Below are 17,450 nucleotides of genomic sequence, written 5' to 3'. Positions count from 1 at the left end.
TTTCATACCCAGTGTATGGAGAATGATAGGAAGGAGAGGAGTAAGAACTATACTCGTGGCTCCGGTTTGGCCAAGAAGAACTTGGTACCCGGAACTTCAAGAGATACTAGAAAGGATCTTGATTCAGCAAGAATCATGTCTGTTCCATGACTTACCGCAGCCGCGTTGACGGGTGAACGCCGGATCCTAAGGGAAAAAGGCATTCCGGAAGAGGTCATCCCTACCCTGGTCAGAGCCAGGAAGGAGGTGACCGCACAACATTATCACTGCTTAGGTGAAAATGTGTTCCATGGTGTGAGGCCAGGAAGGCTCCACGGAAGAATTTCAACTACGTTAATTCCTACATTTCCTGCAAACAGGAGTGTATATGGGTCTCAAATTGGGGTCCATTAAGGTTCAAATTTCGACCGGTCGATTTTCTTCCAGAAAGAAATTGGCTTCAGTTCCTGAAGTCCAGAAGTTGTTAAGGGAGTACTGCATATACAACCCCCTTTTGATGTCTCCAGTGGCACTGGGCGATCTCAACGTAGTTTGGGATTCCTAAAATCACATTGGTTTAAACAACTCAAATCTGTGGATTTGATATATCTCACATGGAAAGCGACCATGCTGTTGGTCCTGGCCTCGGCCAGGCGAGTGTCAGAATTGGCGGCTTTATCTCACAAAGCCATATCTGATTGTCCATTCGGACAGAGCAAAGCTGTGGACTCGTCCCCAGTTTCTCCCTAAGGTGGTGTCAGCGTTTCACCTGAACCAGCTTATTGTGGTACCTGCGGCTACTAGGGACTTGGAGGACTCCAAGTTGCTGGATGTTGTCAGGGCCCTGAAAATATAGTTTCCAGGTCGGCTGGAGTCAGGAAATCTGACTTGCTGTTTATCCTGTATGCACCCAACAAGCTGGGTGCTCCTGCTTCTAAGCAGACTATTGCTCGTTGGATTTGTAGTACAATTCAGCTTGCACATTCTGTGGCAGGCTTGCCACAGCAAAAAATATGTAAATGCCCATTCCACAAGGAAGGTGGGCTCATCTTGGGCGGCTGCCCGAGGGGTCTCGGCATTACAACTCTGCCGAGCAGCTACGTGGTCGGGGGAGAACACGTTTGTAAAATTCTACAAATTTGATACCCTGCCAAAAAGAGGACCTGGAGTTCTCTCATTCGGTGCTGCAGAGTCATCCGCACTCTCCCGCCCGTTTGGGAGCTTTGGTATAATCCCCATGGTCCTTTCAGGAACCCCAGCATCCACTAGGACGATAGAGAAAATAAGAATTTACTTACCGATAATTCTATTTCTCGGAGTCCGTAGTGGATGCTGGGCGCCCATCCCAAGTGCGGATTATTCTGCAATACTTGTACATAGTTATTGTTACAAAAATCGGGTTATTGTTGTAGGAAGCCGTCTTTCAGAGGCTCCTTTTGTTATCATACTGTTAACTGGGTTTAGATCACAAGTTGTACGGTGTGATTGGTGTGGCTGGTATGAGTCTTACCCGGGATTCAAAATTCCTCCCTTATTGTGTACGCTCGTCCGGGCACAGTACCGAACTGGAGTCTGGAGGGGGGTCATGGGGGGAGGAGCCAGTGCACACCACCTGATCGGAAAAGCTTTACTTTTGTGCCCTGTCTCCTGCGGAGCCGCTATTCCCCATGGTCCTTTCAGGAACCCCAGCATCCACTACGGACTCCGAGAAATAGAATTATCGGTAAGTAAATTCTTATTTTTCTTCCAGAAAGAACTGGCTTCAGTACCTGAAGTTCAGACATTTGTAAAAGGGGTACTGCATATACAACCTCCTTTTGTGCCTCCAGTGGCACCTTGGGATCTCAATGTTGTTTTGAGGTTCCTTAAGTCACATTGGTTTGAACCACTCACCACTGTGGACTTAAAATATCTCACATGGAAGGTGTCGATGCTGTTAGCCTTGGCTTCAGCCAGGCGTGTGTCAGAATTGGCGGCTTTATCATATAAAAGCCCTTACTTAATTTTTCATTCTGACAGGGCAGAATTGAGGACTCGTCCTCAATTTCTCCCTAAGGTGGTTTCTGCCTTTCACATGAACCAACCTATTGTGGTGCCTGCGGCTACTAGGGACTTGGAGGACTCCAAGTTACTTGACGTTGTCAGGGCCCTGAAAATATATGTTTCCAGGACGGCGGGAGTCAGAAAGTCTGACTCGCTGTTTATCCTGTATGCACCCAACAAGCTGGGTGCTCCTGCTTCTAAGCAGACTATTGCTCGTTGGATTTGTAGTACAATTCAGCTTGCACATTCTGTGGCAGGCCTGCCACAGCCAAAATCTGTGAAAGCCCATTCCACGAGGAAAGTGGGCTCATCTTGGGCGGCTGCCCGAGGGGTCTCGGCTTTACAACTTTGCCGAGCAGCTACTTGGTCAGGGGCAAACACGTTTGCTAAATTCTACAAATTTGATACCCTGGCTGAGGAGGACCTGGAGTTCTCTCATTCGGTGCTGCAGAGTCATCCGCACTCTCCCGCCCGTTTGGGAGCTTTGGTATAATCCCCATGGTCCTTACGGAGTCCCAGCATCCACTAGGACGTCAGAGAAAATAAGATTTTACTTAACGATAAATCTATTTCTCGTAGTCCGTAGTGGATGCTGGGCGCCCATCCCAAGTGCGGATTGTCTGCAATACTTGTACATAGTTATTGTTAACAAAATCGGGTTATTGTTGTTGTGAGCCATCTTTTCAGAGGCTCCTTCGTTGTTATCATACTGTTAACTGGGTTCAGATCACAAGTTGTACGGTGTGATTGGTGTGGCTGGTATGAGTCTTACCCGGGATTCAATATCCTTCCTTATTATGTACGCTCGTCCGGGCACAGTATCCTAACTGAGGCTTGGAGGAGGGTCATAGGGGGAGGAGCCAGTGCACACCACCTGATCCTAAAGCTTTTATTCTTGTGCCCTGTCTCCTGCGGAGCCGCTATTCCCCATGGTCCTTACGGAGTCCCAGCATCCACTACGGACTACGAGAAATAGATTTATCGGTAAGTAAAATCTTATTTTTTTGAACCAGGACCGGACACAGAGCCTGGTGCTGGTAGTATAAATATGGGGGGACCCTACGCATTTCCCCCCTGTATTTTTACAACCAGGACCGGCTCAAAGACCCCGAGGCTGGTTATGCTTAGGAGGGAGGACCCCACGCATTTTTTAAAACATTTTTAAGCTAAACAGACCCTTTCCCCACAGATAAGCATGCACGTATCTCACTGATCCGTGCATGACTATCCAAACATGCCAGGAAAAAGCAGGTCTATTTTTTTGCTGCTTTTTTTACGAGTCGCAAAAAAATACGACCGCAATTGAACATTCACGGACAAAAAACAAAATACAAATAAATAGTAAATTCCCGTGTTGTATGAACAAACAGCTGCGTTTGACCGATGGTCTATTCATTCGTATTTCAGTCCTCTGCCGTGAAAACCATTACGAATACCCCCAACACTGCTGAGATTTGTGCTTAGTAAATTCCCGTGGACACTTTAAAAAAAAAAAAAACTCGGGCAAAATCGGGACTTTAGTAAATAAACCCCCATGTCTAGGTGGGTCAGAGCCGTTTTGGCAGCAATAAGGGGACATATACAATATTAGGCTGGTGGTGTTAATGTTGTGGCTGACTGGGCTATGTCTGGCTGTAATGGAGTCACAGTATATAGCAGGTTACCACATTTCTCTCTCCCTAGGGCTCTGTCTTCACAAGGAGTATGCGGATCCATGTTATATGGACTCCCTTCTATTCTCACACCCACTGCATGCTGGGAGCTAGATTGGGATCAGCTGGAAGCCAACCAGGAGAATTTCCATGCACTGTGCCACTGCTTGCAGGTGTGTATTAGCATGGTACATGCTGCCTAATGTGTAACAGAATGGGCTTACTCTGCCAGCCGGTCCTTGTTGTACAGATGTGTCTTCATATATCTGGCTTCAGTACGCCAAGATACCAGGCGAGGGTGAGCAGCCATGTCCCGTGCAGCATTAACGTCGGGCATATTTCTCTGTCAGAAAATGCATCTTGATCACAGCGCAATGTGACTAGGACGCACAAGGAGACTGTGCAGATTAAAGTGACACTTTATCTTGTGTGTGACTGAGTCTGTATACAGGACAGAACAGAACTTGTATTGGGAAAAAGCCGCCGCACATTTTCACCAAAACAAGATGCCCGACGCTGGAAGATTCTCACACGACCTGGCATGCCAAGAGGAGCTGTTTAGCGTGACTGCAGCAGAGATGTATAAGGACACATCTGGATGTCTGTAAGGATTGCTCATGGTTTTCCCTTTTATCGTCAGTAACGTTCAAATACTGTCAGCACTGTCAATACTGTACCAATCAATGACCAACATGGGAGAAGGAGTAGACTTCACAGAGCTAACCAATTAGGAATAGTCCTAATAAAGGTAAAAATAACAGGGATATTCTAGATTTATGCTTAGAATCAGTGCAGATATAACCAAAGGGAGTAATGTAATATCTAAGTGCATCAGCTAAACAAAAACCCTGCCTATTAAGTTATTTCTCTGACGTCCTAGTGGATGCTGGGTACTCCGTAAGGACCATGGGTTATAGACGGGCTCCGCAGGAGACTGGGCACTCTTAAAAGAAAGATTAGGTACTATATCTGGTGTGCACTGGCTCCTCCCTCTATGCCCCTCCTCCAGACCTCAGTTAGAATCTGTGCCCGGCCAGAGCTGGATGCACACTAGGGGCTCTCCTGAGCTTACTAGAAAAGAAAGTATTTGTTAGGTTTTTTATTTTCAGTGAGATCTGCTGGCAACAGACTCACTGCTACGAGGGACTGAGGGTAGAGAAGCGAACCTACCTGCTTGCAGCTAGCTTGTGCTTCTAAGGCTACTGGACACCATTAGCTCCAGAGGGATCGAACACAGGCCCAGTCCTCGGTCGTCCGGTCCCGGAGCCGCGCCGCCGCCCACTTTGCAGAGCCAGAAGACGGAAGAACCAGGAGAAAATCGGCGGCTGAAGACTCCGGTCTTCAATAAGGTAGCGCACAGCACTGCAGCTGTGCGCCATTGCTCCCACAGCACACCACACGCTCCGGTCACTGGTGGGTGCAGGGCGCTGGGGGGGGGGGGCGCCCTGGGCAGCAATTAGATTACCTTTTGGCAATAAAAACACACATAATACAGTCTAGCACTGTATATGTGTAAAAACCCCCGCCATTAAAGTACATAAAAGGACAGAAGCCCGCCGCTGAGGGGGGCCGGCCTTCTTCCTCACAACACCGGCACCATTTTTTCTTCACAGCTCCACTGGAAGGAAGGGTGGAAAGAGAGGGGGGCACATAAATTTAGACGCAAAAATTGTATATACAGCAGCTACTGGGTAAACACTGAGTTGTAGTGTAATCCCTGGGTTATATAATGCTGAGGTGTGTGCTGGCTTACTCTCTCTGTCTCTCCAAAGGGCCTTGTGGGGGAACTGTCTTCAAATAGAGCATCCCCTGTGTGTGTGGTGTGTCGGTACGCGTGTGTCGACATGTCTGAGGTAAAAGGCTCCTCTAAGGAGGTGATAGAGCGGATATGTGTGTGGGAGAGTGTCTCCGTCGACAACGCCGACACCTGTTTGGATATGTGTAAGTGCTGAGGTAAACTTATTGCACAAAAGGTTAGGGAACAGAAAGGAAATCTACCCTGGTCTGTCCCTATGTCACAGAGACCTTCAGAGTCTCTCTATGCTCACTATCCAAATTAACAAACACTGGTATCGACACGGAGTTTAACTCCACTGTCGACTACGATAATGCAAAGTTACAGCCAAGAGGGCTAAAAGATATTCAATATATGATTATTGGAATAAAAGATGATTTGCATATCACTGATGACTCATCTGTCCCTGACACGAGAGTACAGATGTTAAGGGGAAGAATGCTGAGGTAAATTCCCCTCCTCTCATGAGGAAAAAGAGCGGGAATCTCCAGACAAGAGACGGCAGCTTCCCACAAGAGAATTCTCAGGCTGTATCCTTTCCCACTAGGGCCAGGATGTGTTGAGAATCTTCCCCTTGGGTGTCCTGTTTGCACTAGCTATTCTCAGGGATCCTGCAGATAGTGTGCACATTCTATTATACTACCCAGACCGGCGATTGTGTCGGCATGGGTTTATAGCGCTGTGGCAGCATGGACAGGTACCTTATCAGCAGAGATTGAGACCCTAGTATGCATATAAATATATTAAGATGCTGTCTTAAGTGATAGATATATAATTATAAAGCATGCCCAAAGGGACATGAGTATACTGGGTCCTAGAGTCAAAGCTATGTCAATTTCTGCTTGACTTGTCCTGTAGAATATACATTGGACAGATGATGCCGACTTAAGAGGCATATGGAAGGCTGAGTGTCACGATCCGGGTATCTGGACGCCATTACTTGCCTTTCAGATGTCTCCTGAGGCTGGCTCAGCGTTCCAAGGCCGGATCTCATCTGTGTCCACATTCTGCATATCCCTCCTGTCACGCTGAGACGCTGTCACAGCGGCGCCATGTTTGAATCCTGCATGGCGTCTCCTGTCCTCTGCGGCCGGTGCCGCCATTACTGTTATGTTTCCACATGGTTTCCAAACCAGCTTTCCCTCCAAGTTCTAACATGGGCGCAGCCATGTTGGATTCAATCACATGTTTCAGTTCCTCCAATCCACTGTCCCTGGAAATCTGCATAATTGCCCAGCCAATGCCTGCATTGCTGCAGGTATAAGTATCCTGTGCCTGGGCCAGGAAATGGTCAGTGCTTTGTTTGTCATACCTTGTTCCAGTCTCTCTCCTGTGGTTGTGTTTCCAGGTTCCAGCTCCTGTCTCCAGCATCCACCAAAGAGACCCGCACCTGCCTACCATCCTGCGGTGCAGCCTGACTCTGCAGTCCTCCGTGGCTGATCCAGTTTCCAGCTATTTCATCTGCTTCCAGCAGTATCCACTACCACCGGTAATCATCCTTCAATTCCTCTGTTTCCACGCTCCCTAGCATCTTACTATATTCACTCCGTGTTTCATCACCTGGCTGGTTCCACCCAGCATTCATTCAGTGACTTTATCATCTGGCTGATTCCATTCCGCATCCACTCCGTGTCTTACCACATGGCTGGTTCTATCCAGCAAATACAACAGCTGATTCAAGTTACCAACTTCATCTGTTCCATCTACTGGCATGTTCCTTGGATATCTTCACTACTACAGCCAGGCCTGGTAAGGTTATTCCATCTAAGGACTGTAACAGCTGTTCTTACCTACCAGTGTCCTGTGTAACCATTTCATGGTCAGAGTGCTCCAGGAATCATATTATTTATCATTGCCATTATTTACCTTGAATGCTGTTTGTTTACACGGAGTCTGTTAATAAACTTTTATTTTGACTTTTACCTGGTTGTCATGGTCACACCTTCGGGTTTAATTTTAACACTTACATGTCCAGGGGTCTGATTAAACCTCCCCGGTTTAAGTTCCTCTCAGTCCCTACAACTGAGGTTTTCTCCTGTCAGTCAAAATCCTCAGTTGTGACAGTAAGCACTGACCATATGAATCCAGCCGGAGACCAGGATCAAGCGGCTAGGCCGATGCAAGAACTGGCAGCCCGACTTGAACATCAGGAGGCTGCACAAGGCCATATCATCTGCTGTCTCCAGGATCTCTCTACGCGGCTTGATGGGATTCAAACGACCCTCTGTGAACCTGACACGTCCGGTGCGTCCACCACAGTGACACCAGCTGTAACCCCACCCACCTTGCCCATTTCCATTCCACGTCTTCATCTTCCAACGCCAGCAAAATTTGACGGATCTCCAAGCTTCTGCAGGGGATTTCTCAACCAATGCGAAATCCATTTTGAGCTTCAACCTGGCAATTTCCCCAGTGACCGTACTAAAATTGCCTATATCATCTCCCTTCTCAGCGGCTCAGCCCTTGACTGGGTATCACCTTTATGGGAGAAGTCTGATCCCCTGCTGTCCTCCTATACTGACTTTGTGGCAACATTCAGGCGCATCTTCGACGAGCCAGGCCGGGTAACCTCTGCTTCATCTGAGATTCTCCGTTTACGCCAGGGAACACGTACTGTGGGACAGTATTTAATACAGTTCCAAATCCTGGCATCCGAACTGGCATGGAACGACGAGGCCCTGTATGCTGCATTCTGGCATGGCTTATCTGAGCGCATCAAGGATGAGTTAGCTACCAGAGACTTGCTCTCTAAGTTGGATGAGCTAATTTCATTATGCACGAAGGTTGATCTACGGTTCAGCGAAAGAGCAATTGAGCGAGGAAGGTCATCCACTCCAAAATCTTCTGCTCCTCCTCCTCGTCAACCGTCTCTGTCCGACGATGAGCCCATGCAAATTGGTCGTTCCCGTCTATCCCCTGCTGAGCGCCGAAAACGTCTTTCCGAGTTCCTCTGTCTCTACTGTGCAGCTCCGTCTCACGCAATCAATGCCTGTCCCAAACGTCCGGGACTTCAAGTCCTAGCTCGCCAAGGAGAGGGCCGGCTAGGAATAATGCTCTCCTCTCCATCCCCTCGTGATTGTAATCTCCCAGTCTCGCTTCAAATTGCTCAACGTTACAGGAACGTCATTGCCCTCCTTGATTCCGGAGCAGCTGGGAATTTCATAACTGAAGCTTATGTTAAACGGTGGTCCCTACCCACCGAGAGACTTCCTTCGTCCATCTCCTTAACTGCTGTGGATGGTAGCAAGATTTTTGACACAGTTATTTCTCTAAGGACTCTACCAGTTCGTCTGAGAGTGGGAGTTCTTCATGCAGAATTTATTTCCTTCCTAGTGATTCCAAGAGCCACACATCCAGTGGTTTTGGGCCTTCCATGGCTCCGCCTCCACAATCCATCAATTGACTGGACGACTACGCAGATACTAGCATGGGGTCCCTCCTGTGCTGAGACCTGTTTGTCCAAAGTGCTTCCTGTTTGTGCTTCTCTCCCCAGGTCGTCTGATGTCCCACCTCCTCCATATCAAGACTACACGGACGTGTTCAGTAAAGCTTCTGCTGATATCCTTCCTCCTCATAGAGAATGGGACTGCCCAATTGATCTCATTCCAGGGAAGGTTCCACCTCGAGGCCGAATTTACCCGTTGTCTCTGCCTGAGACGCACTCCATGGAGGAGTACATCAAAGAGAACCAGGCGAAAGGTTTCATCCGACCTTCTTCTTCTCCAGCCGGCGCAGGCTTCTTCTTCGTTAAGAAGAAAGACGGTGGTCTGCGACCATGCATCGACTACAGAGGTCTGAATGACATTACCATCAAGAACCAGTATCCTTTACCCTTGATTACAGAACTCTTCGATAGAGTCAGCGGAGCAACCATCTTTACAAAGTTGGATTTGAGGGGTGCCTACAATCTCATCCGGATCCGTGAGGGCGACGAGTGGAAGACCGCCTTTAACACCCGTGATGGACATTATGAGTACCTCGTCATGCCCTTCGGATTGAGCAACGCTCCAGCTGTCTTCCAGCATTTCGTCAATGAGATCTTCAGAGACATCTTATACCGCCATGTCGTGGCATATCTAGACGATATCCTCATCTTTGCCAATAATCTAGAGGAACATCGTTACTGGGTAAAGGAGGTTCTGTCCCGTCTCCGAGTCAATCATCTCTATTGCAAATTGGAGAAATGTGTTTTTGAAGTTAAATCCATTCCGTTTCTAGGTTACATTGTGTCCGGTTCCGGACTAGAGATGGATCCTGAGAAACTACAAGCAATCCAGAATTGGCCGATACCCTTAACCCTCAAAGGGGTCCAGAGGTTCTTAGGGTTCGCCAATTATTACAGAAAGTTTATACGAGACTTTTCCACCATTGTGGCGCCTATCACTGCATTAACCAAGAAGGGTGCTAACCCGTCCAAGTGGTCTGAAGAAGCTACGCAAGCTTTTCATCTTTTAAAGCAACGTTTCATCTCTGCACCAGTTCTGAAACAGCCCGACATCAACTCTCCTTTCATCCTAGAGGTGGATGCCTCCTCCGTTGGAGTAGGAGCGGTGTTATCCCAGAGGGCTAAAGATGGCCATCTACATCCTTGCAGTTTCTTCTCCCGGAAGTTCTCCCCAGCTGAGCGCAACTATGCCATTGGCGACCAGGAGTTGCTAGCCATCAAGCTCGCTCTAGAGGAGTGGAGATATCTGTTGGAGGGAGCTTCTCATTCAATCACTATACTTACCGACCACAAGAATCTTCTATACCTGAAAGGCGCACAATGTCTTAACCCTCGTCAGGCCAGATGGGCACTTTTCTTTTCCAGGTTCGACTTTAAACTCCAGTTCTGTCCGGGCTCTCAGAATCGCAAGGCCGATGCCCTTTCCCGCTCTTGGGAGCAAGAAAACGAGTCAGAGTCTTCAGACATGCATCCTATTATTAATCCGTTGGCATTCTCCACGGTAGGGATGGACTCTACTCCCCCACCAGGGAAAAGTTTTGTGAAGCCGGTGTTAAGGAAGAAGCTCATGCATTGGGCCCATGCTTCCCGTTTTGCCGGACATACAGGCATTCAGAAAACCCTCGAGTTTATCTCTAGGTCCTACTGGTGGCCAACTCTGAAGAAGGACGTCAAGGAGTTTATTGCCTCTTGCCCAAAGTGTGCCCAACACAAAGTCCCCCGCCAGTCTCCTGCGGGGCAACTGGTTCCATCATCTGTTCCCAGTCGACCGTGGACCCATTTGTCGATGGACTTTGTCTCAGATCTGCCTATATGCAACAAGTTTAATACCATCTGGGTGGTAGTTGACCGGTTCACCAAGATGGCACATTTCATACCCCTCACCGGTCTTCCGTCAGCTTCCAAGTTGGCTCAAGTGTTTATCCAAGAGATCTTCCGACTTCACGGTCTTCCTGAAGAGATCATCTCTGATCGTGGAGTACAATTCGTAGCCAAATTCTGGCGAAGTTTGTGTCAAGCCCTCCAAGTCAAGTTAAAGTTTTCTACAGCTTACCATCCTCAGACCAATGGTCAAACTGAGAGGGTGAATCAGGACTTGGAGGCCTTCCTCCGCATTTATGTGTCTTCCTCCCAAGATGACTGGGTTCAACTCCTTCCTTGGGCCGAGTTTAGCCACAACAATCAATACCATTCCTCATCTTCTTCAACACCATTCTTCATCAACTACGGATTCCACCCTAAAGTTCCGGAATTCCATCCGCTTCCAGCAACTTCTGTTCCAGCAGTGGATGTCACCTTGCGCCAGTTCTCAAATAACTGGAAGAATGTCCGCGCGGTCCTGCTTAAAGCCTCATTCAGGTACAAGAAGTTTGCCGATAGGAAGCGTAGAGCGGTTCCTGCTCTCAAGGTGGGTGATCGTGTATGGTTGTCCATGAAGAATTTGAGGTTGAGAGTTCCTAGCATGAAATTTGCACCTCTTTTCATCGGTCCTTTTAAAATTGAACAGGTCATCAATCCCGTTGCTTACAGGCTTCAGTTACCTCCCTTCTTGAAGATACCCAGGACATTCCATGTTTCCCTGTTAAAACCGCTGATCCTGAATCGGTTTCATTCTACACTTCCTCCAGCTCCTAAAGTTCAGACTCAACGGGGAGTGGCCAAGATTCTGGACTCACGTTTCCATTACGGTCAGTTGCAATATCTTATTGACTGGAAGGGCTATGGTCCTGAAGAACGCTCTTGGACCAATGCGTCAGATGTCCATGCTCCTGCCTTGGTCCGGAATTTCCACTCAAAGTTTCCTCTAAAACCTAAGAAGTGTCCTGGGGCCACTTTCAGATGTCTCCTGAGGGTGGCTCAGCGTTCCAAGGCCGGATCTCATCTGTGTCCACATTCTGCATATCCCTCCTGTCACGCTGAGACGCTGTCACAGCGGCGCCATGTTTGAATCCTGCATGGCGTCTCCTGTCCTCTGCGGCCGGTGCCGCCATTACTGTTATGTTTCCACATGGTTTCCAAACCAGCTTTCCCTCCAAGTTCTAACATGGGCGCAGCCATGTTGGATTCAATCACATGTTTCAGTTCCTCCAATCCACTGTCCCTGGAAATCTGCATAATTGCCCAGCCAATGCCTGCATAGCTGCAGGTATAAGTATCCTGTGCCTGGGCCAGGAAATGGTCAGTGCTTTGTTTGTCATACCTTGTTCCAGTCTCTCTCCTGTAGTTTTGTTTCCAGGTTCCAGCTCCTGTCTCCAGCATCCACTAAAGAGACCCGCACCTGTCTACCATCTTGCAGTGCAGCCTGACTCTGCAGTCCTCCGTGGCTGATCCAGTTTCCAGCTTCCAGCTATTTCATCTGCTTCCAGCAGTATCCACTACCACCGGTAATCATCCTTCAACTCCTCTGTTTCCACGCTCCCTAGCATCTTACTACATTCACTCCGTGTTTCATCACCTGGCTGGTTCCACCCAGCATTCATTCAGTGACTTTACCATCTGGCTGATTCCATTCCACACTCACTCCGTGTTTCATCACCTGGCTGGTTCCACCCAGCATTCATTCAGTGACTTTACCATCTGGCTGATTCCATTCCGCATCCACTCCGTGTCTTACCACCTGGCTGGTTCTATCCAGCAATTACAATAGCTGATTCAAGTTACCAACTTCATCTGTTCCATCTACTGGCATGTTCCTTGGATATCTTCACTACTACAGCCAGGCCTGGTAAGGTTATTCCATCTAAGGACTTTAACAGCTGTTCTTACCTACCAGTGTCCTGTGTAACCATTTCATGACCAGAGTGCTCCAGGAATCATATTAATTATCATTGCCATTATTTACCTTGAATGCTGTTTGTTTACACGGAGTCTGTTAATAAACTTTTATTTTGACTTTTACCTGGTTGTCATGGTCACACCTTCGGGTTTCATTTTAACACTTACATGTCCAGGGGTCTGATTAAACCTCCCCGGTTTAAGTTCCTCTCAGTCCCTACAACTGAGGCTTTCTCCTGTCAGTCAAAATCCTCAGTTGTGACACTGAGGATTGTGTGGAGAAAGGTTCTCGGGCCTGCTCTCCACAGCTATAGTGGGTACTTCTGCTAGTTTGCCCTATATTCCTGCACAGCCTAGGAAAGCACAACATTATTAAATGCAGCTTTCGAATAAAGAAACAAGAAAGTCTGAGGTGCATCCTTTCTTGTCAGAGCTGGGGGCAGAGGAAAAGAAGCTGTACAACACAGCTAGTCCCCAGGAACAGAAGTCCTCCCCGGCCTCTACAAAAATCCACCGCATGTCGCTGGGGCTCCACAGGCGGAGCTAGGCCCGGTGGGGACACGCCTTCGTAAGTTCAGCCACAAGTGGGTTCACTCCCTGTTAGATCCCTGGGCAATAGAAATTGTGTCGCAGGAATACAGGCTGGACTGTGAGAAGATGCCTCCTCACTGATGGTCCGGCGGGCTTCCCCCCCAAGAGAGGGAGCCAGTGTTAACTGCAATTCACAAATTGTATCTTCAACAGGTGGTGGTCAAGGGTCCCCTCCTTAAACAAGAGGGTGTTATTATTCGACCATGTTGTAATCCCGAAACCAGACGGTTCGGTTAGACCCATATTGAATTAAAATCCCTGAACATATACCTGAAAAGGTTCAAGTTCAAGATGGAATCGCTAAGAGCGGTCATTGCAAGCCTGAAAAGGGGGAGACGTTATCGTGAATCGGGACATAAGGGATGCATACCTCAGGTCCCCATTTATCCACCTCATCAGGCGTACCTCAGAATTGCGGTACGGGATTGTCATTACCAATTTCACCAAGGTATTGGCGGATATGATGGTGCTCCTGCGGAAGCAAGGTGTCACTATTATCACATACTTGGATGATCTCCTCATAAAAACGAGATCAAGAGAGCAGTTGCTGGACAGCGTATCACTTTCTCTGGAAGTGAAACGACAACACGACTGGATTCTATATATTCCGAAGTCGCAGTTGGTTCCTACAGCTCATCTGCCTAGCCTAGGCATGATCCTAGACACAGACCAGAAAAGGGTTTATCTCCCGATAGAGAGAGCTCAAGAGCTCATGACACTGGTCAGGAATCTATTGAAAACCAAAACAGGTGTCAGTGCATCACTGCACTCGAATCCTGGGAAGGATGGTGGCATCATACGAGGCCATCCCCTTCGGCAGGTTCCATGCGAGGACCTTCCAATGGGACTTACTAGACAAGTGGTCCGGATCACATCTTCAGATGTATCGGTTAATCACCCTATCCCCCAGGGCCAGGGTGTCTCTCCTGTGGTGGCTGCGGAGTGCTCACCTTCTCGAGGGCCGCAGATTCGGCATTCAGGACTGGGTCCTGGTGACCACGGATGCAAGCCTCCGAGGGTGGGGGGCAGTTACACAGGGAAGAAATTTCCAAGGTTTGTGGTCAAGTCAACAGACTTGCCTTCACATCAATATCCTGGAACTATTGGGCCATATACAACGCCCTAAGTCAAGCGGAGATCCTACTTCGCGACCAACCGGTTCTGATCCAGTCAGACCGGAGGGGCTCATGTAAACCGCCAAGGTGGCACAAGGAGCAGGGTGGCGAGGGTAGAAGCCACCAGAATTCTTCGCTGGGCGGAGAATCAAGTAAGCGCACTGTCAGCAGTGTTCATTCCGGGAGCGACCTCCACCCGGGAGAGTGGGGACTTCATCAGGAAGTCTTCACGCAGTTTGCAAATTGATGGGAACTGCCTCAGGTGGACTTGATGGTGTCTCACCTCAATAAAAAGCTAAAATAGGTTTTACGCCAGGTCAAGGGACCCTCAGGCGATAGCTGTGGTCGCACTAGTAACACCATGGGTGTTCAAGTCGGTCTAGGTATTCCCTCCTCTTCCTCTCATACCCAAGGGCTGAGAATTGTAATAAAAGGATGAGGGAGAACAATATTCTTTGCTCCAGATTGGCCAAGAAGAACTTGGTACCCAGAACTACAAGAAATGATCTCAGAGGACCTATGGCCTCTGCCGCTCAGACAGGACCTGCTGCAGCAGGGGCCCTCTCTGTTCCAAGACTTACCGCAGCTGCGTTTGACGGCATGGCGGTTGAACGCCGGATCCTAAAGGAAAAAGGCATTCCGAATGAAGTCATTCCTACGCTGATAAAAGCTAGGAAGGATGTGACAGCAAAACATTATCACCGCATATGGCGAAAATATGTTGCTTGGTGTGAGGCCAGGAAGGCCCCAACAGAGGAATTCCAGCGGGGTCGATTTCTGCACTTCCTACAGTCAGGAGTGACTATGGGCCTAAAATTGGGATCCATAAAAGTCCATATTTCGGCTCTGTCTATTTTCTTTCAAAAAGAACTGGCTTCACTGCCTGAAGTTCAGACGTTTGTTAAGGGAGTGCTGCATATTCAGCCCCCTTTTGTGCCTCCGGTGGCACCTTGGGATCTCAACGTGGTGTTTGGATTTCCTAAAATCACATTGGTTTGAGCCACTTAAGACCGTGGAGTTAAAATATCTCACGTGGAAGGTGGTCATGCTGTTGGCCTTGGTTTCGGCCAGGCGGGTGTCAGAATTGGCAGTTTTGTCGTGTAAAAGCCCATATCTGATTTTCCATATGGACAGGGCAGAATTGAGGACTCATCCCCAATTTCTTCCTAAGGTGGTATCAGCGTTTCATGTGAACCAACCTATTATGGTGCCTGCGGCTACTCGGGACTTGGAGGAGTCCAAGTTGCTGGACGTAGTCCGGGCTCTGAAAATCTATGTTTCCAGAACGGCTGCAGTCAGAAAAACTGACTCGCTATTTATCCTGCATGCACCCAACAAGCTGGGTGCTCCTGCTTCAAAGCAAACTATTGCTCGCTGGATCTGTAGCGCGATTCAGCTTGCACATTCTGCGGCTGGACTGCCGCATCCTAAATCAGTAAAAGCCCATTCCACGAGGACTGTGGGCTCTACTTGGGCGGCTGCCCGAGGGGTCTCGGCTTTACAACTTTGCCGAGCTTCCACTTGGTTGGGTTCAAACACTTTTGCAAAATTCTACTAGTTTGATACCCTGGCTGAGGAGGACCTTGAGTTTGCTCATTCGGTGCTGCAGAGTCATCCGCACTCTCCCGCCCGTTTGGGAGCTTTGGTATAATCTCCATGGTCCTTACGGAGTACCCAGCATTCACTAGGACGTCAGAGAAAATAAGAATTTACTCACCGGTAATTCTATTTCTCGTAGTCCGTAGTGGATGCTGGGAGCCCGTCCCAAGTGCGGACTCTCTGCAATACATGTATATAGTTATTGCTTAACTAAAGGGTTATTGTTATGAGCCATCTGTTGAATGAGGCTCAGTTGTTGTTCATACCGTTAACTGGGTATGGTTATCACAAGTTGTACGGTGTGATTGGTGTGGCTGGTATGAGTCTTACCCTGGATTCCAAATCCTTTCCTAGTAATGTCAGCTCTTCCGGGCACAGTTTCCCTGAGGTCTGGAGGAGGGGCATAGAGGGAGGAGCCAGTGCACACCAGATATAGTACCTAATCTTTCTTTTAAGAGTGCCCAGTTTCCTGCGGAGCCCGTCTATACCCCATGGTCCTTACGAAGTACCCAGCATCCACTACGGACTACGAGAAATAGAATTAGTGGTGAGTAAATTCTTATTTTTCTCCTCTTCCCTTCTGAGTAGATGCCTCCCCATCACCAAGTGTCTTCCCCACCACTTACTGAGTAGATGATTCCCCTGCCACCGAGTGTCTGCCCTGTCTACTGAGATGTCTCCCCTACCACCATATGTCTCCCATGCCATCTGAGTAGGCATCTTCCCTGCCACATGGTGTCTCCCCTGTCTGCTGAGTAGTTGTCACCCTTAACACCATGCTTCTCCCATGCCTACAGAGATGTTTCCCTACCACAATGTGTCTCCCTTGTCTTTTGAGTAGGTGTTCCCCTTTCACCTTTGTTTTCTGAGATGTCTGTTTTACCAACATGTGTCTCCCTAACCTACTTAGGTGTCTTCCATGCCTACAGAGATGTTTCTCTTGCCACCATGTGTTCCCCATGCCTACAGAGAGGTCTGCCCTACCACCATGTGTATCCCATGCCTACTGAGTAGTCTCCCCAATCAGCATGTGTCTTCCTGGCTTACTGAGATATCTTCCATGTCTACTGAGATGTCGAACCTGCCACCATGCTTCTCCAATGCCTACTGAGATGTCTCCCCTTCCACCATGAATTTACCATGCCTACAGCGATGTCTTCACTACCACCACGTCTCCCTGATCTCCCCTTCCACCATATGTTTCCATGCCTTCTGAGTAGTTGTCTCCCCAACCACCATGTGTTTCCAATGCTTACTAAGATGTCTCCCCTTCCACATGTTTCCCACGCCTACTGCGATGTCTCCTCTACCACCATATGTATTCCATGCCTACTGAGATGTCTCCCCAACCCCCATGTATCTCCCTGGCCTATTGGGATGTCTCCCCTACCATTCTATGTTCCTCATGCTAACTGAGATGTCTCCTCTACCCCCATTTGTCTCCCCTGCCTACTGAG

At 48.5% G+C, this 17,450-nt stretch overlaps 1 protein-coding gene across 6 annotated transcripts in view; it reads left to right on the top strand.

The window, feature by feature from the left end:
• M1AP (meiosis 1 associated protein) overlaps positions 1-17,450 on the top strand; it is a 186,431-nt gene that overhangs the window by 125,973 nt on the left and 43,008 nt on the right. For all 6 annotated transcript variants that reach the window (XR_010179217.1, XM_063925955.1, XM_063925946.1 and 3 more), the window contains one exon: positions 3,706-3,847. Coding sequence is in view for 5 of the 6 variants with exons in the window: in XM_063925955.1 (XP_063782025.1) it covers positions 3,706-3,847 (142 nt within the window). In the remaining variant the exon portion in view is untranslated. The remainder of the gene's footprint in view (positions 1-3,705; positions 3,848-17,450) is intronic.

Source organism: Pseudophryne corroboree, chromosome 1, assembly GCF_028390025.1.
Source record: "Pseudophryne corroboree isolate aPseCor3 chromosome 1, aPseCor3.hap2, whole genome shotgun sequence".
NCBI classification, from domain to species: domain Eukaryota; kingdom Metazoa; phylum Chordata; class Amphibia; order Anura; family Myobatrachidae; genus Pseudophryne; species Pseudophryne corroboree.
This window is presented reverse-complemented; position numbering and strand designations above follow the sequence as displayed.